Raw genomic sequence first — 25,178 nt, 5'->3', positions numbered from 1 at the left:
TGAGTTTTGTAGGATGCAGCTGCAACTCAAGCAGTACAGCAAAACTCATCATTACTGTTAGTTTAATACACCAAGTACATCTAATGACTAACCTGATTACACCGCTTATCTGTCGGGCAATGTCCCGTACATTTACCTCAACCAAAAGGATGGTGATTTGAGTCTACTCAGAGAACTCAGCTCTGGGCCTTATGTCTGGTCTTATGCACTGGAATGGAAATAAGGAGCTCCAAAGCTTTACACTGGGCTCTGATTCTGTTTCCATACAAGGGCCTGTCAGCCTCAATTTTCTCATCTGTGAAACAAAGCTAATAATGCTCACACTTGCCTACTGCACAGAGGTGATTGAAGAATAGTCAGAAAATGTTTGGAAAGAGCTTTGAACACAAAGCTCTTTATATTAACGGTAGGTATTAATGGCATATCCAGGCACCAATAATGTGGCTGGGTCCGTGTACCAGAAGATAAGGTGCAATTCTTAACCCATGCAGCCCAAGGCAGCAGGTAGTTCTTATTGCTTTCCAGCTGCGGCTGGTAGAATATGTGTGTATGTATACTATATCTGTGTGCATGGTTTGGGCTGTTCTTATGAATAAGGCATGCACCAACTATTTCAGAATAAAGGCTAGCATTCACGAGCAACATGTTACCTCTCCAATATTTCTTATACCGAAAAGCAGTGGCTTTGGGCTTGCTGATAAATATCTGCAGTCACTTGTTCTGTCAATGATAACTGCACACAAAAACTGATTCTAACAGCAGTGTCTTTTAAAAAAACACAACACAGAATGATTTCTACACCAAGGAGCCCAGTGAAATGATTTGCTTTGAATTTCACCACAGCAAAGGTTTATCCTCAGTGGCTTTCTATTTTTAATGTAAGTTTTTCTGTGTGAAAAATTAATAGTGCTGCCAGCTCTGTTATCAAAGCTTTTGTTCACTCTCCTAAGTGGTACGTGTCACCGCATGCTAACGCTGCACAGTTCATCACTGAATATTCCCATACCGACATATACATACTCCAGAGACAATGGGTCTTGATCCTGCAAGTTCTGGCACAATGTAAGATATGCACAAGACTGTTGCTGTCAGGGCTAATACAAAGGAGGGTTACACGTGGACACTGGAAAAGTTGAATATGAAGCATAGCTCTCCAGACTGATCAGGGTAGCCCCTGTGTGCCTGCTCCCCAACTAACCAGAATGCAGGATATGAAAGGGCCGGAGCACAGGCAGAAAAAGGGAAGTTACTTCCCTTACTGTAACTGGATTTCTTTTAGAAATAGTCAGAAAATCTGTATTCCACTGCAGGTATGCATGAGCTCCAAGTGACTGAGACCCAAGAATTTTTGCAATTGGTGTCTGTCAGTCTGCGTCTACATCCTGCTCTCCTCATGCACCACTCTGAAGGTATATGCTTTGAACAGGGGGTTGGACTAAATGACCTCCTGAGGTCTCTTCCAACCCTAATCTTCTATGATCCTTTAAGGGGTGGTGTGGACCGACTGCCTCTCCAGTGTCTTCTCTACTGTTAATCCAGACATGATCGAAGCAGAGGGGAAAGGGAATGCGTAGCTGAACACAGATAGGAACCACACATCTTGAACTCGAAGGACAATAAGGTAAGTAACTTCCCTTTCTTCTTTGAGTGCTGGTCCCTATGTGTATTCCACTGTGGGTGACTGACAAGAGTACTGTGATGAGAGGAGGGTATGGCTGCTTGTAGAACCTCTATCCCAAAAGATGTGTCAGCAGAGGAGACTTGGACCAAGGTGTAACGTTTTGTGGATTTGTGGATGGAGCTCCATGTTGCTCCCTTGCAAATAAGAAGCAGGGACACCTTGTGCAGTCAGGTTACTGAGGCTCCTTGTGGTCTTGTAGTGCGATCCTGTACTCTGCGGTGGAGAGCAGATGTGAAACAAAGTAGGATATAGCCAGAAATCCACTTGGTGAGTTACTGGGAGGAAATAGCTTGTCCTCAGGCTCACTCCACTATGGCAACAAACAATCTACCTGACTTTCTGATCTGTTTTGTTCTCTTCATGTAAAATATCAACACTTATCACATGTCACGGGCACACTGCTCATCACACATCGTGGGCATGAAGCCTCCGCTCCTCCCTGGAAGCATGGAGCTTTGGGAAGAATGCAGGCATGTGGATTATCTGATTTTTGTGAAATTCTGAAACTACCTTAGGGATGAATTTTGGGTGCAGTTGTAGAGAGACCTTCTCTTTATGGAATATTGTGTATGGTGGGTATGCCATTAGGGCCGCAAGTTCACCTACCCTTCTGGTCAAGGAAATGGCAACGAGGAAGGCATCCTTCATTGACAGGTGAGACATCAAACATGTACCTAGGAGTTGAAAGGGTGGCTTAGTGGGGGTTAAAAGACCTAAATCAAGGTCCCAGTGATGGGTTGGCTTTGATATTTTTGGAAAAGTTCTGATTAAACCTTTCAGGAACCTAGTAGTTACTGGGTGAATAAAGACAGAGTAGCTGTCCTTTCATGGGTGACGTGTACTGACTGTTGTCAAGTGGATCCGCAGAAAGCTAAGGGAAAGACACATCATCTTGAGGGTAAGGAGGTTATTGAAGATACCAGGACTACTTGGTATCTCTGGAGACATATGACTGCCAGTCCCAGATAGAGAAATGCTTCTCTAACGTATGCTTGCTTAGTGTGGTACTCTGTCCCCCCTCTAGTTGTACCCAGCTCATCCAGAGATTAATGAGTCTGCTACAGGCTTAGCTAAGAGTCAAGTGGTCTTTTGCTCATGCAGTAGAGGCTGACGCACTAAGCTTCACAGGTCCCAAGTTCAATCTTGCCCACTGACGACCGGGGCTTGTTGGTGTTACACTTCCACTTGCCAAGATAATGTTATCTGGTGGAGTCCTTGCTGCTGTCATTAATAACGGCTTGCACAGCTCAGGGACAGGAATGTTCTAGATGTGATGACCATTCAAGCTGTGATATGAAGAGCATTCAGACTGGGATGATTGAGCTTGCCGTTCTCTTGAGCCAAGAGATCTGACAAGGATTGAATGCTGATAGGCAGCGGGGTTGACGTTCATGAAAGACTTGGGAACCAGAACTATCTGGGCCATTTGGGTGCAACGATGGCTTGCGCTCTGTCTTGTTAAATTTTCCAAATAATCCCAGGATAGCTGCAGGATGGGAGGAAAGGCACAGTTCAAGTGGCCTATCCCAGGGAGTAGGAGAGCATCGCTTCTGGAGTGCTGGCCTTGAGCTCCATTGGAGCAGTATGTCTTGCATTTCCTGCCAATGTACGCTATACTGTCCTTGCCAGTTTCACTATGGCTTCATTCACAGGGAGTGCTATCCAGCTTGATCCCTTGGGTTGTGGGTTGTCCAGGAGCTTATGTCATGTGTCCTGGAGATCTAGAGCTCTTCTGCCACTCTCCATAGCAGCTCCTGGAATTGGCTGTGGTTGTCCAAAGGAAATGGTTAATCTGGAGCAACGGCCTCATTGGGAGAGGAGGAAAATATCTCTGTCGGTAACAATGGATCTGGCTTGTATTCCCCCTCTTCAAATCAGGAGGAAATTCTGATTGCTCTCTTGGAGGGGAAAGGTAATATGACTCCCTATTAAATTGTAAAGACCCTGGGAGCTATATGCACAGGTCCCAGGGCCCGAACAGTGCTGTCACAAGGAGTTAAAGGTGAGTTCTACAGGTTCCCAAAGCATGGGGTACCACGGGTCCTAGGGTGGGTGTCCAGATTTGGGTGGACAAAATTGGTTCCAGGCAGCTTGCAATGTCCAGTTTGGATTGATCTCTCTGAGTGGAGGTGATGACTGTTCCTCTGGTACTTCTGACTCCCCCAATGATGAGAAAGTTGGATCTGGGTCAGTTGATGGTGCTATCAGTTCTGCTGAAGAAAAACCACAGTTAGTAGATGGGACGCAGGATAGACTTCTTTTCCCATACACTGTGACTCCTGACAAGGTCAAAATATCCCTGGTGAGGATTGGTTCTGACAAAAAGGAAGATTGCAGATCCAGGAGAACAAAGATGTCCTCCACAGGTGTGTACATCTCCATTCTTCCCAGGGTGCCTATCTGCCTCTCCCGTCAGAGTTGAAGTGGAAAGGCTCTTTGCTGGTGAATCCATCTGGAGTCCGTGGGGATATTACTGGTGAATGAAGCTCCCATTGGGTGCTCTTCATTGATACCGGTGGTTCTCAGTCCCTTGACCTGGATGGTGCCGCAGACAGCGTTGCTCCTGGTGCAGAGTCTGGTATTGGCAGAGTCTTGCTCCTGTGTACGTTCTTTATCATGGTCCTTGGGCTTAGGATGTGCCTAAGCAGGCACGAAGATTTGTCTGCTTGGAAGACAGAGTTGGGGAGGAATCTGTCCTCTTTGGAGTGGACTTAGATAGGGATCTGCTCTTCAGGCAATTAATGTTCTTAACGACATGCTCCCCTGTCAAGCCTCCCTCCTGCCAGAAAGCAGGAGTGACTTGGTGGTTGTTTAGCAACATTCTTATTAATTCAGGATGGGGTTTCCCCGGGCTCCCCATCCTGCTCACAATTTTTTACTTTGTACAACACTCCACACCTGCTCTGGACAGGATCAAACTCTGTATGTGTGAAAAGTGCAAGACTGCTTTTATGCAGAGAGCACCTAACTCTCTCAGGACAGCATGGCTCAATGTCTGATCAGGGGGAGAGTAAACATAGTGCTCCCAGGGTTGGGGGGATAGGAAGTGGCAAAGGAGAAAGAAAAGTAGACCAGAGACAGATAAAACAGATACTGGCAAGTGCAGGACTGAATCATTTGGCCCAAAGAAAGGAAACAAAATTAAACCAAATTGTTGGAATAAGTCTTCTAAATCACTCTGCTTAAGGCCCCCTTCATGGCACTTGATTGATGCTCTGACGGTCCACTTCAATCACAATGAAAACTCATTATCTTATAGTCGGAGTAAAACGTGTGATGTATTTTGCCCAATGTACCTGGGATATTATTTCTATAAATACACATTTGAATCCCCATGTATATCTGTCTTTCTGATATGTCTCCTTTGAATTCTTGATATTATATCAATGCTGCATAAAGTACGGCAGGACTTCAGTACGGGAATGCTACTACAAACTAATCACATTCCATCCTTTTGTTTCACATCTCATCTTCTATTTTCAGCAGTAGGTTAAGCCAGCCCTGAAGAGTTCACATACACTGGAGTTTCTGCATGCCTTAGAATTATTGAATCTGTTTAACAGTGACACCTGCTGGCTAAGAAGAAACAATATCAGCAGAAGTGGAAAGGGAAATTATTTCATTGTTATATCAGTGCACAGAGCTGGAGAAATTACAGAAATTGCCAGGGCAGCGTAAAGGACCTTAGTTTAAATGAGAATGAGGTCCACAGTTTGTATACACAGAGAATAACGTTATTTAAGGGGAAAGATAGAATTAAATTCCTCTAGAAATGCTAAAATAAACACACATACAAATATTAATTAAAAAAAATTAATAAGGATCAACCATACAAAAATTACTGGGCCTAAATGGGTAACTGATCTTGTTTGGTGCTTTGATGCTAAATCGATGGTAGGCCCACATCTTGAATATTGTGTGCAGATATGGTCACCCCATCTCAAAAAAGATATATTGGAATTGGAAAAGGTTCAGAAAAGGGCAACAAAAATGATTAGGGGTATGGAACGGCTTCTGTATGCGGAGTGATTAATAAGACTGGGACTTTTCAGAGTCGGCTAAGGGGAGATATGATTGAGGTCTATAAAATCATGACTGGTGTAGAGAAAGTAGATAAGGACGTGTTGTTTACTACTTCTCGTAACACACGAACTAGGGGTCACCAAATGAAATTAATAGGCAGCAGGTTTAAAACAAACAAAAGGAAGTATTTCTTCACACAACGCACAGTCAATCTGTGGAACTCCTTGCCAGAGGATGTTGTGAAGGCCAAGAGCATAACAGGGTTCAAAAAAGAACTAGATACATTCATGGAGGACAGGTCCATCAATGGCTATTAGCCAGGATGGGCAGGAATGGTGTTTCTAGCCTCTGTTTGCCAGAAGCTGGGAATGGGTGACAGGAGATGGATCACTTGAGGATTACCTGTTCTGTTCATTCCCTCTGGGCACCCGGCACTGTCCACTGTTGGAAGACAGGATAGTGGGCTGGATGGACCTTTGATCTGACCCAGTAGGGCCATTCTTATGTTCTTGTGTTTGAAGATTTTACAAATCAGTATTAGGACTGCCCCACAACATGCTGTCGTATCAGTGCCATCTGATAGGGGTGAGCTGTGACTGTGTCAAACCTTTCTCATCACAGTTCCATTTTAAGGGGAAAAAAATCTTGGGCTTCCATTACAATGTTTCACCATAAGAGAAAACTACATCTCCGCATAAACAAATCAGCTTGGGCTAGGTTTCTTCTCTGGGCTTTCAGCATTGGAGACCAGGGTTCACATGCAGATTGAGGGCACCAATGAACATGAACTGGGTGGCTCTATTCCTAGTCCCTAGTGAACATGGATTCAAATCACAAAAGCCTCACATAATTCACCCCGAGTGAGGCCCAAAAGTGAAACACAAGGGCACTGACTGTCAGAGGACTGAATATCACAATTCACTTGCTATTAGTTGATATTCAAGCACATCCCTACAGTCCATCATTCATTATCCACAGCACAAACAAAAAGCAAACTAAAGTGTTAATTTTGACCTACCAAGCCCTGCATGGGTTGTGCCCTGGCTTCCTTACAGAGATCCACTTCTGTTATTCACTTTCCCAGCAGTTAAAATCAACTAGCAATTCCAGTTAACACTCTGAACGCTGCCAGGCTGGTCACAGTGTTTTCAGGATGAGGGAGGAACTCACTTTGTCTGCTGGTCCAAAAAAGCCTAGGATTTGGGCGAGGGGTTGTTTTTTGTTTTCACTTTTTTGAGGCATGCAGCAAACCCAGTTTATTCAGCTATTTCCTGAGCACCTTGTCTTGGAGGGAATGAGTCTCTCTTGTGAGTTGGGGGAACACTTTTTTTTCCAGTTGATTTGTCGACTTCATTACATCACAAAGCAATACAAAAGAATTACAGGAAGAACTGCTTTCTTCTAACACTGAACATCACTAGATTAAGGAAAGCCATATTATCCCTAAAGCTACTCCTCCATCTCTTCCTTCTTGCTTGAGTAGGTATCTTCTGCCTACTACACTCTTTGCCCACAGACATATCCTCACATTTAAAATTCCAGTTTTGTGATTTTAAAATAATTCTCTATGTGCCCAAAGATTACAATGGACGATGAAGATAAAGAGCTAATGGCTGGATTCTCTTTTACATGAAGACACCTTTCTATCACTCAGGCCAAGTAAAGGAGATTTAAAATAGGTGTAAATTATACTAACTCCCACTTTAAGACACGGTTACACTAAGGCCCCTTTACACAACTCTGGCAATGTAAGTGTGCATCAGACACAATAGATTTTCTTTGTGCTCTGTAAATTCCAAGCTCCCTGATTTACATCCAAGTTGCCTTTCTTGCAGCTAACAGGATGAAAACCTTCCAAAATACAGACAGTTGACACTGGGCCCAGTGAATCTGCTTTTCCAGGAGACTCATGTTCATATTTTATTCAGAGCTCCACAGTGCGCTTCTATTAGAACTGCAGTGCACACAGTGCTTCCTGTCCCAGCAAAGACAAGTGTCTCCTTTTCTGCTAGACAGCTCTGGAAAGTCTCTCTTAAAAGAAAGTCTGCTAAGACAATTTGAGAAAATGTCTCCTGAAAAAAAAAGTGCTCTAAGCCATTGTCCTGCCCAGCACACACACAGAGCACAAAGGTTCACCACTCACAGTGGACATTTTTGAAGGATCATTTGATCATTGAACTTAACTGATTGAATTTTGCACCAATGATTTATTTCATGTACCAGTCAGGGATGCTCAAGTTTATGGTAAATTTGAGTGAGGGTGGGCGAGTATGCGTCTAGTGCTGGGAGATTTTGTATTGATTTGTGTGGGTGGCAAATAAGGGATGTTTGCTGTGATAAGGAGCTGTCTGTGTTTGGGGTTATTGTGTGTTCTGGTTGTGTTGTTGTGTCTAGGAGGTTGTGCTATCGAGTTGTGTTGGTGGAGAACAAAGGGTGGTTGTGTTGACTTGTGTTTGGAGAGGTTGTGCTTTGGGATTTTGTGTTGTGTAATTTATAAAGTCAAAATGGCTAAGAACTTAAAAGTCCATGTTCCCCACAGTTTGTACAGAGGGCTGTCCCCCTGGCTGGAGGCACAACCACCTCTTTGTTACCCTGCACAGCTGTTATTCCCACCTTCTGATCAGCTGTCACATTCCAACTACCACAGAACCTTTGGACTCCAACACTCCATCTGGTTCTCGCAGACAGTATGAAGGAAGGTGGGCAAATGTGTGTGTAGGGCTGGGAGAGTTGTGTTGATTTGTGTGGGGGTTATTCTGTGCTGGGAGATTTGTGCTGATTCCTGCAGGTGGCGAATGACAGGTGGATGCTGCGGTGAGGCACTGTGTGTGTTTGGGGATATTGTGTGTGCTGGTTGTGTTACGGTGTGGGTGGTTTTGAAGAACTGTGGCAGCTGGGCCAAATAATTCACCATCTGTGCAGTCTCCCTCATATAATCAATGACATTGTTGCATGTAAATTAGCTGCAGAATAAGAGTGCGGACTGACTGAGTTACTCGGACGTTATAATGATGTAGGACTTTTAGCCTGGCACAGGAACATGCCTTACTGTTACTGTACACTGCCTGGGTGTAATTAAAATGGCTGAGAATTTAAAAATTGTATAGCAACAGGTCACAAACCCTGTGATGATTCAACCTGGTGATATTCTGAATCAAAAGAGCTTTCAACTATGCCTGTAGCTGTCTCCATCACTTCACACTGACTCAACACACATTCTACGCTTCAGAACGACAATCCTGAAATTTTATTATAGAGATTAACTGTGAACTGATATAGAGTTCATTAAACATTATGCAAGAAATAACACAGGCAAAATAGGAAATGCACCTATATGTGCAATATTACACCCTATGGAATAAAACACTGATCAGCTTAGGTTGCAAAGCAGGAGAATTCAAAATCTTTGTAATTTTATGTCACTACAGGTGCTATTCTTATTTGTATGAATATCCCACAATTTTTGGACTCAGTCTCTTTCAAAGCTAGTTGATTCAATAATACCTTGGAGCAGTAAAATCTGCAGCAAAGAATGGTTTCATCGATTACGCCATGCAGAAATGAACAAAGGTGCCCTCAACCACAGAAGTCACTTAGAAATCTAAAAGTAATTGAAGATCCAGAAGAAGTGTGACAAGATTGCAAATTTCTTTGGGAAAGGGCAGGCGCATTCCCTAATTCTGGGGCAAGATACCTACCCTGTCATGTTCTTTGGTTGCTTTCCTCAGCCAACTAAAATCAAATCACCTTATCTAGACTGTCATTTATATCATTATTATTACAATAATTTTGTTATGTTGCAGTAGAGTCAAGCGATTTCAATTGTAGGCCAGGACCACATTGTACTAGGTACTAAACACACAAACAAAACTCAGTCCCTGAGACTAAGGATAGATGGGACCATTATGATCATCTTGACTGATCATCTGCATAACACAGGCCAGACAATTTCACCCAGTGATTTCTGTATCAAGTTTAATTTGTGGTTTAACTGGAGAACGTCTTTTAGAAAGACATCCAATCTTAACTGAAAGCCTTAACAAAGACCCTATCTCAGCCAAACAGATATAATTTTTGATGAATACAAGACACAGGATTGTACATAGGATCTGTATATTGGTGCTATCATAGCCCAGTCTGTTTCACTATCACCCAATGGCTTGACATGTATACTGATCAGGATAAATGGCAAAACAGAAAACTGTGGAATCCCATAGAAGAGAGCCCAAGGGGTAATTGCCCAATGCCAACCTCTGGGACTTCTTTAAAAGGCAGGAATGGAATCATTCTGACACAGACTGGTCTACCCTGCAAGGGTCTGTAGTCAAATCAACAACATTTTGTGATCAAAGGTTTCTGATGGATGTAATAAAATCAGCAAGGTCATTTGACCCTTGTCTCTTACTAGGAGGTGAACAGTTACCAATAAAACCACCACATATGTATCCACATGGAGGCTAAAATCTAGGTCAAGGACAGAGACAGGATCAAAGAAATCTGACTCTCAAATTATCTTGGAACCACATTCACAATCTTCTCCAGAAAGGGCAGGTCAGAAAAAGAATGGTACCTAGCAAGATCTTCACACGTCGAGAGACAGTTTACTGTACATGTGCCTAACAACCCCCTCATCTGGCGAAAGTTGGTACCCTAACGTCCTTTAACAGTGCATTAACAATCTCTACCGACATTATGATTCATGAAAGAAAGTTACCAAGTTTTTTCCAGTCTCTTTGATCAGCAGTCATCTCACTGTTGCAAATCAATTGAAACTCTGAAATTCTGCTAATGTTCCTGATGTAATATTCATATTTCTCAAGGTTTCTTTTTTGTTTAATACTCTATTTGCACTGGTGACATTGTGCCTGTATTTTATTATGTACAGTAGAGTACGTGCCTCAGATTACACTAAACATGAGGCTGTCCCAGAGAAGCAGAACATCTCTAGTTTATCCAGGATAATGTAGATGAATTCTCATCAAGAACTCATTCAGGGGAACATCTGCACTGAACTGCCTGAAATAACGGCAGATAACAGAAGCAGCCAAGGGAAGCATCATGGATGGAATCGGGAAATCTATGGCCACCCTTTAAACTTAAAGGCAACAAAAGGTATTAACTATTTTTTTAAAAAAAAAGGATTTGAAGCCACTGTTTGAATATGAGTTTTGAAAAAATGAATCTCTGTTAGCAAAGAAGAAATTCTTATGTCCTAGATTAGTTTATAAGCATTTCAGCTGACTCCCTGGCTGTTAAGAATGGATTACTTTGTATTTTAAGTAAATAAGTGTTTCCTTAAGACAGTGTGAAAAGAAATCTCAGGAATACTTAAGAAATATATGTGATAGATAAGATAAGACAGATAGATAGAGTAACTAAGTCTTCTCTAAATTAAGCACTCCAATGATCTTGGATTTAAAATATATTTAGCATCTTAACCCGCTGGATATGTTGGGCCTGACTGGAAGCAGTCAGCTAAAAATTCCTTAGCGTAATCAACATAAAGTGCTACCATTTGGGAGAGACCAGTGGACTAACTAGATTGGGTTGAGCAGCAGGGTTACTGTAAATGAGTTGGTCCATGTGACCGAGGTGCCATTTATTCTCCCTCTACAGAGACTCCACACACTTGTTCCTTCAAATGTTGCTTGCCCCTTATTAGGGTAAGGGTTTACTCAGACATATAAACTCAAAAGAAAAAAGCAAAGTCCCGAAATCTGTCCTGAGGCATGGCTCTTACCTCACAGCCTGGGTGTGACAAGGGGTTCCTTCACAGTCCTCTTTCTAAATGACTTCTTAGGGTGTGGCCCGCCATGGAGTTTGGCTTGCAGCTGTCCTGCTCTGAGCTGACTCCCCTGTACACTTCCCAGAATCAGCCCTCTCAAACAACTGCTTCAGCTTTCTTACAAGGAACCGGTTACTTGAGATTCCCTACTTGTGCCAGGAGTCTCTGATTAGCTCATTTAGCAAGCCTGCTCCAGGCTTCAAGTCTCCTGCAAGCAGCTCCTTCACCTCCTCTGCTCTCTCACCGTTATCCACAGTGCATGTCGTTTTACTACACACCAGTTGCCTGATCAATAAAACTAGCTGGAGTCAAAGTACTTTGATGGCAGACCACAATGAAAGGCCATTTGAAAAAAGTGTGGCCCCAAACAGTTTTAGAACAACCAGAAACTTTTTGGAGAGCCACAGGCAGAGAACATGGGTCAGGATACAGCCTGTTCTAACCACGGTGGAGTGCAAAGGACTTACAAAAGCCCTGGTGCAGAAAAGCACCAAGCAGATGCTTTGATGTCAACAGAACTACTTGTGTGCTTCAAGTTACGCACATGCTTAAGTATTTTGCTGGACCAGGACCTGAGGAAAGAGGCTTGGAAGGAAACAAAGGTGGTGGAGAAATGAGAAGCAGCAAACTAGATGTACAGTTTAGCTGATTAAAATGCGACCTTTACCGTATATAAAACGCACAAACAGCACTGTATCCGTCAGTGTTTGGGCTGCATCTTCCACAAGCTGGTAACAGTGAGCTACTCTATTCATGGTAAAGTCTTTTTCTGGTGGCTGCAATTATTTCGGATCTTCATGTTATTAATCACGGTTTAGAATCTGCCTGGGTGGCATTTCCCATCTTCTGTTCAGACTGACACTGGGGCTGCAGCCCTGCCCAGCTCTGTCAGTTCAAAAATGCATTTCAGAGCTTCATTAAAAGAGCAGACCCACCACCTGAGACCAAGTTCAAGCATCACCTTTCTTCTTTCACATTCTCCATCTGTGCCACAGGTGTATTTAGTCCAGCGCTTTCACTCTAATTATTATTACAACACGAGCTTATACTGCCCTCAACAGTCCCTGCTACATTTGCCACCCCCGTTAGTAGCGTTTTTTTTATCCTGTCTTGATTCTGTACTTCTGAATATGATTGAACAGAATCACTCAGGGAACAGTGGCGGTTCTTTATGACTGTCTACAGGGTTACTTATACAAGGTAACGGTTCTCCTATGTTCATTTTGTCAAGCTGGGATAAATTCCCTCACTATTTTTATAGCTATGACACTGAAAGTAGCGGAGTAAGAGGGCCCTATTTATTCCAGGCAGACGTCTGGGACGCCTAACAGCACTATTCCCAATGACGGCAGGACACCAAACTTACTATGCTTTGGTACAGGTGACATTTGCCAGTTTAATTCACTGAAGGACTTGTGATGAATTCTCACGTGTTGTGGCCCAACGTCTGGAACCCAAGCTTGTCCCCATTTTATCCAGATGAAGAAATGGGATATTGCAATGAAAATATCCCAGCTTATTAACATTTCTTATACCTGGAGTACCACAGAGCCCCAAACTACCACTCCTGTCCACTTGTACCAACATTTCACCTGTGTGAAGCCTGTGCACAATGCTAGCGTTCTGATTGGATAGCATTTTGTACCCACCCTACATCGGCTGTGTGCAGGTGAAAATGACTGCACAGAGTGCTAGCTGGGGGAGAATCTGACCTCATGTCTTTTTATCTGTGGTGTACGGCACCCAACACCCCTTTAGGCACTGTAAAATAACTAACCACAACATCATATCCCTGTTGTCTGTGTCCCAGTGAGCTGAGTGCCTTGGTGTACATACGTAATTGGGGAGCACACAGAGCACACTAGTGCTGCAAGTGTTGGCTAAACTAAGACAGAACCAAGACATTTCATTTCTTGAACTAAGTCTGTTATTAATGTATTTGATTTCTTGCGTGAATGTGCCTTAACAAACAGGTCTGCAGCCACTAAAACATAAAAAGAATCATAATGACAGGGAGTGGTATGTTTTATCTGTATTGATCAAAAAATAATTGGGGTTTCAAACAGAATGGGATATATAGCATGGAGAGAGGTACTGTATGGGAGAATGAATTTTCTTACTAGCAAACAGATTAATTGGGGTAGAAAACAGAAATAGGAGTATTGAGCTATGCAGGAAAGAGATACAGTTTCATAGATGAAAACAGAAACCGGCACAATACTGAAGTCCAGTAAGGGCCTGATTTTCAGAAGAGCCCAGCTCCCATTTAGGCTCCTAAAGAAGTGGTGCTCAGCACCCAGCAGCTCCCTTTGGAAACAATGGCTGCTTCTGAAACGGCCACTTCATTTCAGTACCTAAATGAGAGCTGTTGGATGTGAGCATTTTTTGAAATCTGGATCTGAGAAAAAGATAGAGAGAGAGAGAGAGAGAGAGAGAGTGTATAAGTATATATATGCACAGTATACACAGAAGGTGTGTTTTTTTATACACATACACGCATGAAGGCGTGTTTTTTATACACATACATGCACGTGCACAAGGGATTTAAAAAATTCTTGTTAAAACTTTAATTTTTCTCTTCATCAAACTGAAGTGGCATTTTCACCTCCCTGACTAAAATCCATCAAACACACAAACAAAACCACCCTACGGTTTGTCCCCTGTACCACATCAGCCAATTATAAAGAAGAACGTATTGCTCTGAGACTTCAGGGACTCTCAGGTTACTGAAAATAGAAGAATAAATGCATTCAACAATTAAACGCATCTCCATAACGACAAACCAAGATCTGCAATTTGAAGCGAAATTTAGACAATTAAAAAAAGCCAGTGTGTGACACAAGAAAGCAGCAGCATTTTAAGTTGTCTGCAGTACTGAGGTGTAAATGAATTTGTATACAAGAAGTTTGCTGGGTAATATATAGAAACAGTAGCTTCTTGAACTGTGACTAGTTAAGAGCTCCATCTGCAGCATGGTTCTGTGGAGACGTAGAGAGAGAAAAAGGAATGCAAAATACCTAGACTGTATGATATTATAAGGTAATTCCACTGGAAACCATGGCAACTCGAGATACTGTTTTATAGCTTCACACATTCGGTTTAGATTGCTACTGAACACTAATTCCTACAAGATGTTATTACCAAGCTACCTTTACTTAGAGTTTTGAAGGCTGATATGAACTGACTTGATTCTGCAAAGGTGAAACAAAGAGGACTAGTATCTCTCATTAATTTTGATAGAGCTATCCTGGGGTATTAGCCAGAAGTCTCCTATTAATATTAATGGGTAATAGCTGTATGCCTAATTCTCTGTGTACTGAAGGGAAATTTACTGCAAAAGATTTATTCCTCTGCATTGTGTTCTAAACAAGACTCCAGTGGCCTGATTTTCAAAGATACTCAGTGCCTGCAGCTCCTTTTATCTTCAAGTGCTCAGCACCTCTGAGAATATGACTGCAGATGTCCAAGAACTCTGCGATAAAGCCGTAAGTCTGAGGGTCTTAGGAGAATAGAACTGGATCCTCATTTAGTAAAAATGCACAGTGCACAGCAGGCCATTTTTCCTAAGACATTTTTAATGAATGACATTCTGCTCCCTCAGATTAGTACCTCTCTTCTGCACTTATTTAGGAGGGTGAAAGGAGAGTGACTGTCCCCCTAAAAGACACACCACACATTTAAAATTTTCAATTTTTAAAACAGAAACTTGCATTGCTAAAAATAACTCCATGTGGGATAAACTTTTCTTGACGCAGGGAGGGAGAAAAAGTGACATTGCCTCACTTCTGTAGATACGGAGCATTTCTCATTACACGTATTCATGGGCCAAGCTTAATGAATACAAATGCAGCTGAGATTTCCTAACTCTGCTTTGCCTATACAACATAGTAATTACTGGAAGGAGGTAACACTTTCCATCATTCCCTTCTGGGGATCTCACTGTACAGGAGCAAAACTGTGACCTCTGTAATTTTCACTATTTTTAATCTGAACAGATACACTATGACAGCATTTTATTATGAGATGAAAGCAGAACCAGGCTGATGCATACACAAACTAGGCATGTATGAAGGGCCTAAATATGTGTGTGGGATGGGGGAGGGTGGGTTTTGTTTTATTTTAACCGATTCATGAACTGAAAGAGCTTCACTCACGTGAGTAAGTGGCATTGTGACTGGAACATGTCATGGCGGGGGGAGCGGGCCACAGCTGGGCCAAATTTGTGTGGTGTTGCAACCCCATGTGCTAGGTTGCAACACTGCTCACTCAGGTGAAGCAAGTTTCCCACATCAGCGGATGAGTGGGAGAGACAGTCTTCACACACAGCTGAAGCTCTCTTTGCCATTCCCAATGGAGCCAAGGGGAGAGGGTGTCACTGGTTAAAGAAACCACTTCCTTCTCTAACAGCAGCAAGTGAACAGGCTGGGATGGGAATTTACTGCCATGGCGTGTATGAGAGGGAACATCACTGAAGTGTATTTTTCCCCTTCTCTCCACGTATCAGCTGTCTGTTGTTATTCATAGTCGAAAGTAGGGGCCCAGAAGTATCTGTTTGCTTAGGGCCCAGTCATGGGTTAATCCAGCCTTAGGTGAAGGCCCAAATACTCCCTTACCCTAAACACCTCTTTACACAGCTCCAGTGGGATAACTGTGTATGGGGGAGCGTTCTCGGACCAGCACAGAGCTGGAATGATGACCCTAGGTCAGTCTCCGCCCAGGCTTGGGGGTTGTCAGGAGAAAAAGGGAATGTCGCCAGCTATTCTACACTGGAGCAATGACCCATAGAGAGAGATTACAAGATTGGGCAATTCAGTGCAGCCCTAAGGGCCAGAGCCAGAATTAAGGGGATGCAAAGGAAGCTACCAGCCTATCTTGTCCCTTCCTTACCTTTGCTGAGATCAACATAGGCAAAGAAAAAAGGAGACTCTAGTTGAAAGACTCTGAACATGTTTGATGTGGCTTAACAGGCAGACAAGGAGTAAGGAGACCTGGGGTCTACATTTGACCCCCAGTGCTCTGCTGACTTCAACCCTCTGAGCCTCAATTTCCCCCCATCTATAACAGAGGTAACAGCACTTTCCTTCCTAATGTTGGGAAATGCTTTGAAATCATTGCAGGAAAGGTTCTAAAATAAAAGTCTATGCAAAAAATGCCCTGGTATTAGAGCAATGTTTAGGTCCAGAAGTGCAGAGGTAACGACAAATGCACAATGATAAGTTTGCCCCTTTTGTGCATAAACCTTTAAAAATGGTCTCCTTGTATATAGTTTTATATTATCTGTCAAATAATACAACTGGCTAACAGTGCTACACAGACAGTCTGCAGAAGTCATTACTGGTTCCAATGCTGGTTAAAATATCAGGCAAGAGCTTTCCTTGTGTCCTATTATTAAACAGTCAGCGCTGAGGGGCTCCCTTGTGGGAGAATCTAGAATGATAGTGTTTCCCTTCAATGCCAATTAGCCTTTGCTTTGGTTAGAAAACTCACGCTGAGCATTCAGGGAGAAGGCGCTAGCAGCACAACAGGCAAAAAGAAAAATCTGGAGGGCAGGCGGTTTGTTGCTTGACTGTATGTAGCTAGAAGAGCATGTGTTAAATTTGAGTACAATACTTAGCCTTTTTGTTTGTTTTTCCTTTTCTGTGCTGCTGAGAGGATGGGACAATGGATGTTCCAGTCTTATTAATGGAAGGAAAAAGACCATCCCAGCTGCAGTGCTGCTGACCCAGGTCCCATTATCTCAATTTCCTCCATAACATCCTCCAAATCTGTTCACTTCTGTCAGGGAAAGTCAATTAAGAGCTGTTTCACATGGTCACACTTCAGTTTCAAAGCTATTCTCCTGAGAGAATCACCTCAGCAACCACTATCTCTACAGTAGCTCTCTGCAAAGTCAACAAGCCTAGGTTCAGCTGCTTGTTTCTGAAATTCAGCACAAGGGAACTAAACGGTGCTTCACACAGCTTCCACACCTTTTCAATTCCCATTTTACTGGGGAAAAAATCAAGCTCACCGTGAGCAAACAAAATGCAAGCAAGTTTTCACATACTTGTCCTATTATTAGTCAAATCAGTGGCAAGCTGTGCGCCCATTAAGGTAGTGAAAATACATGGCGATTTTTCATCTTAATTGTTGATGAGGGCTTACCTAGCTCTGAGCTCAACATTCAACATCAGCTCTACCCCAAGAGCGAGACAGGAAGACATACATCACACAACAGCTAACTCTCCGGGGCTCTATCTACTGATGACTGTGATGTACCGTATTTTATTATCTGGCATGAATACAAGTACCTTTCTCAGACCTGAAGAAGAGCGCGGTGTAGCCCAAAAGCTTGTCTGTTTCACCAACACAAGTGGGTCCAATGAAACATATTACCTCACTCATGTTCTCTCTCTATCAGGATATGATACAATTAGCACACATGATGCATTAAAGGTTTTTAATAGTCCTTCAGTAGGTATGGACTTACCCTCTAGGCACAGGAACCAGTATTACTTATTGTTTCTGTTTCAGTCCATCAGAGTGCTTCATCTTTGCCTCTGGCAAAAATTACTGTAAGCGAGAGAAGCCTGGCTAGCTCTGGTCTAGGATTTCATATTTGCAAAAGGTTTTTTCCTCCCCCATTACAGTGATTTATGGCTTCATCTGTTTAAGATGGTAAATTCGGGACTAAACTGATGCCTGAAAGCCCACAGAAATGAATCTCTCAGTATTACAGGTTGTCTGAGCTCTGAATGGCAAGTTCTGTGATGCAGGAAGGTTGGAACAATGTAGGAATTGGTTTCCCCTCACTACATGAGTAAGAATTAACTTCATGACACCGCACCTGTCAGGCACCTGTACTCAAGGTCAGGGAAGGTCCAATAACTGAGATGATCATCATCATTACAGTATAAGGATTCAAAGCTCCAGATGATGTGTGTTAGTTGTGAAGCCTGTGCAAAACATTCACACTGTGCATAATGGTTACGAAACTGCATGAAACCTGAACCTCAGCCCAAACTGTTTCTTACCTTCAGCGTGTACCATGGCTGATTTATGATTTCATGCTAAAACCATGTGAAATTTCTGGCTGTGCATGGTTTCAGTGCACAGCCTGGTGAAACAGCAGTTTGAATTGAGTTTTGCTTTGAGTTTGAGAGTTAATTCAAACGTGGAGCTCAAAGGGACATTCAGAAGGCATAAACCCATGTGAACCAAAACTAAGGAAAAGGATGTTCTTGGGATCCTGAGAATCAAAACTGCTCACATTTACCCAGCTTTACAAAGGTGCCTAATTACTACGGCACATACACAGTGTAAAAAAAATTGATGCCTAATCCATCAGATGTGCTCTGGTTAACTTTACTTTATTTGGGTAGAGAAGGAAGAAAATGGTTTTTATTTTCATGCAAAATGTATGTTGTGACTAGTTATCAACAGCAAGTATCAAAGCTTGAATCTAACCCTCCAGTTTTGTCCCATCTGTCATAAAACAGTAAAGTAATTAGTAGCTAGTGCATTAGAGATTCACATCTTAGTTGATGAAACTGTGTACATCCAGTCAAAAATTACTATGGTCAGAAAGCAGCTGGGCTAAACACAAGTGGATATTAGGAAAAATGTTTCCAGTAGAGCAGGCTAGAATTAAAAATACATGAGAGACATGCATTTAAATGGTCTTGCAAATAGGAGACAACTATGGTGAAAGCCATGGTGGGAAAAGCATTGCATGTTAAGAAGTATCTAATGACTCTGAGGAAAGATATAACATGTAAATAATTAACACTCATATAAAGATAACTGCAGAGAGGTGGAAGATGCATTGCAAAGGCTAAGTAACAGGAGAGCTGTGCAGAAATCTACTAAAGCAGCCAGGATTCCCACTCGGAGCAGCTGTATGTTATTTTTTCTACTAAATCCTGTTTACCAAGAAGCTCCATACCTGAGGTGGTAAATATATTCTTTACCCTGACACTAATAACAGCAACAACTTGCTTTAATGAGGTGAGTGGCTGTCACCTTGGCTGAACATTCAGTTTCAGCAGATACTATCACTATGTACTGACAGCAGGTTCAAGGAGATGCATTGCAAGGGCTCAGAATATGAATCAGAATGTGATTTTTATATATCTGTTTCAGGGAATGAGCTAATATAAGTGAAACTAGAACTGTTGGGATGGACAATTAAAATGATGACGACAACACCTGTACCCAATCTGAGGTTGAAAGATAGAAGATACATTTTTAATAGTGTAGTAGTATTCTCATGCTATCAGTGCATTTAAACAGACTATAAAGTCTAATAGTGTTTTGATATAACTTATGTTCACAATAGCTATGCCAGGAACACAGGAATAATTTATCAGATGGTCATTGTGCCCTCTAAACACGAATTCACACTCCAAAAACAAAGTGAGGCCTCATTCTGTATTCAGAAGTCATTCAGTTGGAGTTCCATGAACAGAATGGCTTTTGAATCGGGCTCATTGTTTATAGATGTGTATATGCTGTTTGATTTTCATCTCTTTATTAACTATCCGAGACAGATTATATGCCTTTGCAGACATGATGGACTAGAGTCTTTCATTTAATCTGTACTGTATTTATCCATATTCAATCTCATGAGACAAGATTATTAGGATGAGTGAGAGTGAAACACTGCAGACATTTTTACGTCAATTACTTACCGAGGGTCACAGAGAAACTTGGTCTTTTCTCCTTCCTCTCTCCAGATAAGCCATTCTCGAAAAGACGGATGAACAAACATTCGTGTCATGTCTCTACGCTTGATAAGAAACATGGAGAGATTCTCCATCCTCTGCTGAAAGTCATCCCATTCCAGTGTGCCCTCAATGCTACCAGCATTAATGGCCTGAAAAATATGTTCATCTGTTAATGGATGCAGAGATGCCACTGCCACATTCAAGAGAGGCATAACCCGATCAAAGGAAGACTGTGTTGGGAACTTCATATTGCACTGCAATAGGTAAACCTCTGAGAGAGAGACTGGGACTACTTTGTAGCTGGAGCTCTTTAGTACGAGGTAGCCCTTCTCTATGAGATCAAAAGTGAGCTTCAGGTATAGATAGGACCCTTGGCTCAAGGTCTTGAGGTGAGAACTGAGTTTGCCAAATGTAGTGTTGTCCATTTTGCCATTAAGGGAGATGTTGTTCTGGATCTCAGAGCTGCTGTGTATTCGATGAAGGATATATGCCTGGAGGTCCTGATCTATGGCTTCGTTCTCTTCCAGTCTATCCAAAAAAATCCTATGGAAGGGCAACAACTTAATTATTTCCTGGAAGAAAAGAAAAGAAATTATTCATGTTGGAAGTGCTTATTATTAATAAAGATAAACATCTGTATTTCATCAGCACCTAGAGAGGTGTTGGGCAAATACCTAAGATGACATGGTCCATGCCCCACGGACCTTACAATCTAAAAAGCACTGTAGCCGGTTTCTTTGTGAAACTAGGTGGCTGAAATAAAACTGATGAAAGTTTTTCCTAACACACTTGTCAAAGAAAGGGGTTGGAGAATTCATAGAGCAGTGCCCTATTATAGTCCCATCCCAACCAGCTATTGGATATGCCATCAGCTCTCTACTGTGTCATGAAGAGTCCAGGTTAGGGCATCACCTGTGGACAGCCAGAGCTGGTGGGGTCCAGGACTCTAGGCCTCTCATTGACACAGATAGCTTAGCACATCTCAAAGAGTGCTGAGTGCAGTAGTCTGCAGCATCATACTGCAGTTGATTAAATAGAAGGTTATTAATAGACATCTCCAAGCTTCGTCCCATTTAAGAGAGAATACATGGCTAAACTCCCGTTCATAATAGTACAGTCTCATGGATTTTGGGTCTGGTCTTGCAAACACTCTGATGGCGAGTAGTCCTCTCTCATGTGAATGGTTTACTGAAATTAATGGAACTACTTGCTGAGCAAGGATGATTGACATGAGTAAAGGGTGCAGGATCAGACTCTTGCTCTGTAACAGTATCCAGAGAAAGAGTCTGGAGGACATAAAGCAATCTGAATTCATTACAAAAAGACTTAAATGAGATAACTTCAAAAAGATCAATAATTAAATCTATATGACACTGGTTAAGATTTTCAATAAGAAAACCCACTAAGACAAAAATCCAGTGTTCGTGTGTTTAATACGAAATATGGTCTTAATATACCTGTAGACTTGTCCTGACCGTCACTATCAACTTCAGCCAGGATGGGAATTTTCCAATCATTTTGCTCAAGAATGATACTATGGTGTCCCCATAATCTGGCTTGTGAAATTCAGCTTCATTTAAACCATCAATTAATATGATGTAATCTTCATCTGGAATCTTCCTCTCTGAGATTACAAGGAAGAGAAAAGGCTTCAGTCCATCGGCTAGCAGCATGGCTACAATGAGTACTCACCACATTGTTTTATATGGAAGATAAAATCAGATATTGCTATAGATGAAAAGAGATAAAATAACTGTACATATCTCAGGTTGCATAAAACATGTATTTGATTTACAACATCTATACAATTGTGACAACACTTAAAACGTTTAAGCTATTAAACAAGTTACTTTCTCCCCAAACTCAAATATATTTGAGAAATGTGAATCAACATCTCTTAGCAAATTTCGACATGAACTTTATTACATGTACTTTCACTGGTGACATTAAACATCAACAGCACCTTGATGTAAACCTGTTGCAACATTTCCAGTTGCTATGTATACGTATGCACAGAAGTATATGCCTCTAGCACCTTTACATAATCTAGGTTGGGATGTTGTACAGGCACACGGTAGACTTTTTAACCAAATAATGCTCATGCTGGGCTAGATTTTCGAACGTGCATGGAAATACTAATAAACATGTGCAAACCACGGTTCACGGGCAATACAGGTCTTGGAGCACAAATCAGTTTGCACGCACAGGAGCTGGTCAGATGAACTCTTCAAAATTCTGCCCTCTGTTCAGGAAAGATGGGTCCAGGACAAATCCCCGCCTCATGAACTTCAGGGAAGTTTGGATCTGAATTCTATGGCTCAGGCCATTAAGATGATTACGTTTGCTGACAGCTGTACATGGACATTTTTAAATGTAGGACCCTGCGCAATTTTCATGCTGCTAACAATGTAAATACTGAGGAAAAACTGTGGGGTTTTTATGCAATAAAGTTAACATTTCTTGAGCAAATTCTGAAGGCTGAACTTTAAGTCTATCATTAATAGATGCCAATAAGAGGAACTTTGGGCTGGTCTACACTCCAGGGGAAAATCAATCTTAGATACACAATTTCAGTTACGTGAATAACGTAGCTGAAGTCGAAGTATCTAAGATCGAATTACTCACTGTCCTCACGGCGCGGGATCGATGTCGGTGGCTTCCCCTGTCGATTCTGCAACTCCGTTCATGTTGGTGGAGTTACGGAATCGATATAAGCGCGTTCAGGGATCGATATATCGCATCTAGATGAGACGCGATATATCGATCCCCGAGCAATCGATTGCTATCCACCGATACGGCGGGTAGTGAAGACGTACCCTAAGTCTCACTGATACCGCAGTCCATTAAATAAAAATAGGGGTGTCACAAATCTGTCCGTGGTGGAACCCCCTTTTAGGAGTTTTTGGGAAGTATAAGTGTGTGGGTCGAATTCCCCCCTTCCCAGTCGGCGCTGCAGGGATGTGTCCCTCAACCCTCCGGCCGAGACCTCCTTTCTGTTTCTTCCCCTCTTAGGGTCCCATGTGAAGCAAATCAAATTGTCCACAGTCAGCAGACAAGGTTAAATCAAAGTATGAAGAAAAAGGAAGAAAGGAAAACCTATCTGCAGCTTTGATCAGGGCGTTGGCCTCTCTTACTTCAGCCTCATTCCCTTCTTAGCTCAAGGGATCCATGTCCTCCTCCTGCACTGGCAGAGGTTCTGTTGATTGTCTGGGAGCTGGAAAGCACAACAGCCAGTTCCCTTCCCCAGGTTGCCCCTAGCTGAACAGAGTTTTCTCTTTTTAACTCCTCCTCCAGTCCGGGCCTGGTCTGAAAGGGAGAGTCCACTGCAGCCCAGAGCAGCTCCTTAATCTGGTTCCATGCTGGTTCAGCATCACAAGGGGATTTCTGTGTCATCTGGTTCTCTGTACCAGCCAAGGTGATTTATGGAATCAGAAGTTGGAGACTTAGGCCTTGTCTACACTTAAAATTTAGACTGACATAGCTATAGTGCTCAGGGGTGTGAACTCACAGCCCTGTGCCCCATAGCTAAGTCAAGGTAACCTCTGCTGTAGACACGGGTAGGTCGAGAGAAGAATGCTTCCATTGACCTAGCTACTGCCGGTCAGGGTGGTGGACTACCTGCAGTGATGGAAAAACTCCTTGCGCTGCAGTACAAAGTGTCTATACTTCAGCACTACCGTAGCACCCATAATGTAGACATGGCCTCATAGTTATCCCCTCCATTCCTGACCCATGAAGGACTATACCCCTCAGCGCTTTTTAGTGGGGATGTCACATCTATGAATTACACAATTTTTGTTTACTCCCACTGTCTGCGATGTTCACAGGGGTCAACACAACCTTCCTAGCACCAAAGACCTCTTTTAAGAGAAAGTCAACTGCTGATGTTCCCTTTGGTGGCTGCTTAAGACAAGTTTCACTGTATAATATTGTCTAGTAATATATTTAAAAAATTCTAACCAGGGACATATTTAGTGCACCACTGTACACGTACAAAAGATAGTTGCATTCTTTTTTCAAAAGTAGACTCTGGCAGCAGGACAAAACATTTTCAAGCCATTAGCATATCAGCTAACAAGGGCAGAATTTTAACTGCTCAGGTTACTTTTTGTACTGTGTTGCATTAAAGACAACCAATTTTTGTGATCATCTTGCCGCAGCTGAAATCTGTAGACAAGAAACAGGCAGGCACAGATGGTATAATGGAGGTGGGACACAAGGAGCAGGTGTATTTCCTGGCCCCCGTTTTCTAACTGGTTCAGAGCTACAAAAGGTTAATATCCATGTCACATGACAGTATCCACTGACTCCGGTGGCTATTACAGGAGCTATAAACAGAGTATGGGTCATGAACATGAATCAGTTCTGTGTGGGGACCACTTGAACGAGACGTCTCATGTATCAGGTTGGAAAATGGAAAGACACCTTAATTTTTTCTCCTCCCAAAGGGAATGGACCCTCTTGTACCACACAAAAGAAAGGGAACATTTAATTTCTAATATAGTTGAGATTTTCCTTGCATCAGCTCCCTATAAATTACCCTCTTTTCTCTTCTCAGTAAATTAAATCATATTTTATATTTAATGAGCAGTTTAAAAAATATTGCTTCTTTTAATTAGATTATTTGCTATTTTTAACACCTGATCACCCATCTGAAGATTGTGTTATGGCAGTTAAAACTAAACAGCCAAAGACCTGTTTATTTCAGAAGGAGCTCCATAGATGCTCTGTCATGGCAGCTACAAGAGACTACAATGCTCTTGCTGTGTGTCCCCAGGGCAAAGAGCAGGGCCTTCTCAGCAAATGGTCCTCATGGGAAAGTCTGCAATAAAAGACCCATGGCACGGCCACGGCTGGCCCATGTCAGCTGACTCGGGCTCGTGGGGCTTGAGTTGAGAGGCTATAAAATTGCAGTGTAGACATTCGAGAAGGCTGATGACAGGGAAAGGTCCCAGAACTCAGGCTCCAGTCTGCAACTTTATAG

The 25,178-nt window shown here is 42.4% G+C and overlaps 1 protein-coding gene across 11 annotated transcripts in view; it reads right to left on the bottom strand.

Moving 5' to 3' along the window:
- Window positions 1–25,178, bottom strand: part of TANC2 (tetratricopeptide repeat, ankyrin repeat and coiled-coil containing 2) — a 628,479-nt gene that overhangs the window by 52,891 nt on the left and 550,410 nt on the right. For all 11 annotated transcript variants that reach the window (XM_050934871.1, XM_050934879.1, XM_050934880.1 and 8 more), the window contains 2 exons: window positions 21,652–21,818; window positions 20,159–20,766 (listed from right to left, as the gene is read on the bottom strand). In XM_050934871.1, the coding sequence (XP_050790828.1) occupies window positions 20,159–20,766; window positions 21,652–21,818 (775 nt within the window). The remainder of the gene's footprint in view (window positions 1–20,158; window positions 20,767–21,651; window positions 21,819–25,178) is intronic.

Source organism: Gopherus flavomarginatus, chromosome 25, assembly GCF_025201925.1.
Source record: "Gopherus flavomarginatus isolate rGopFla2 chromosome 25, rGopFla2.mat.asm, whole genome shotgun sequence".
Classification (NCBI taxonomy): Eukaryota; Metazoa; Chordata; order Testudines; family Testudinidae; genus Gopherus; species Gopherus flavomarginatus.
Note: the sequence above shows the minus strand (reverse complement) of the source record. Positions and strands in the feature narration are given on the sequence as shown.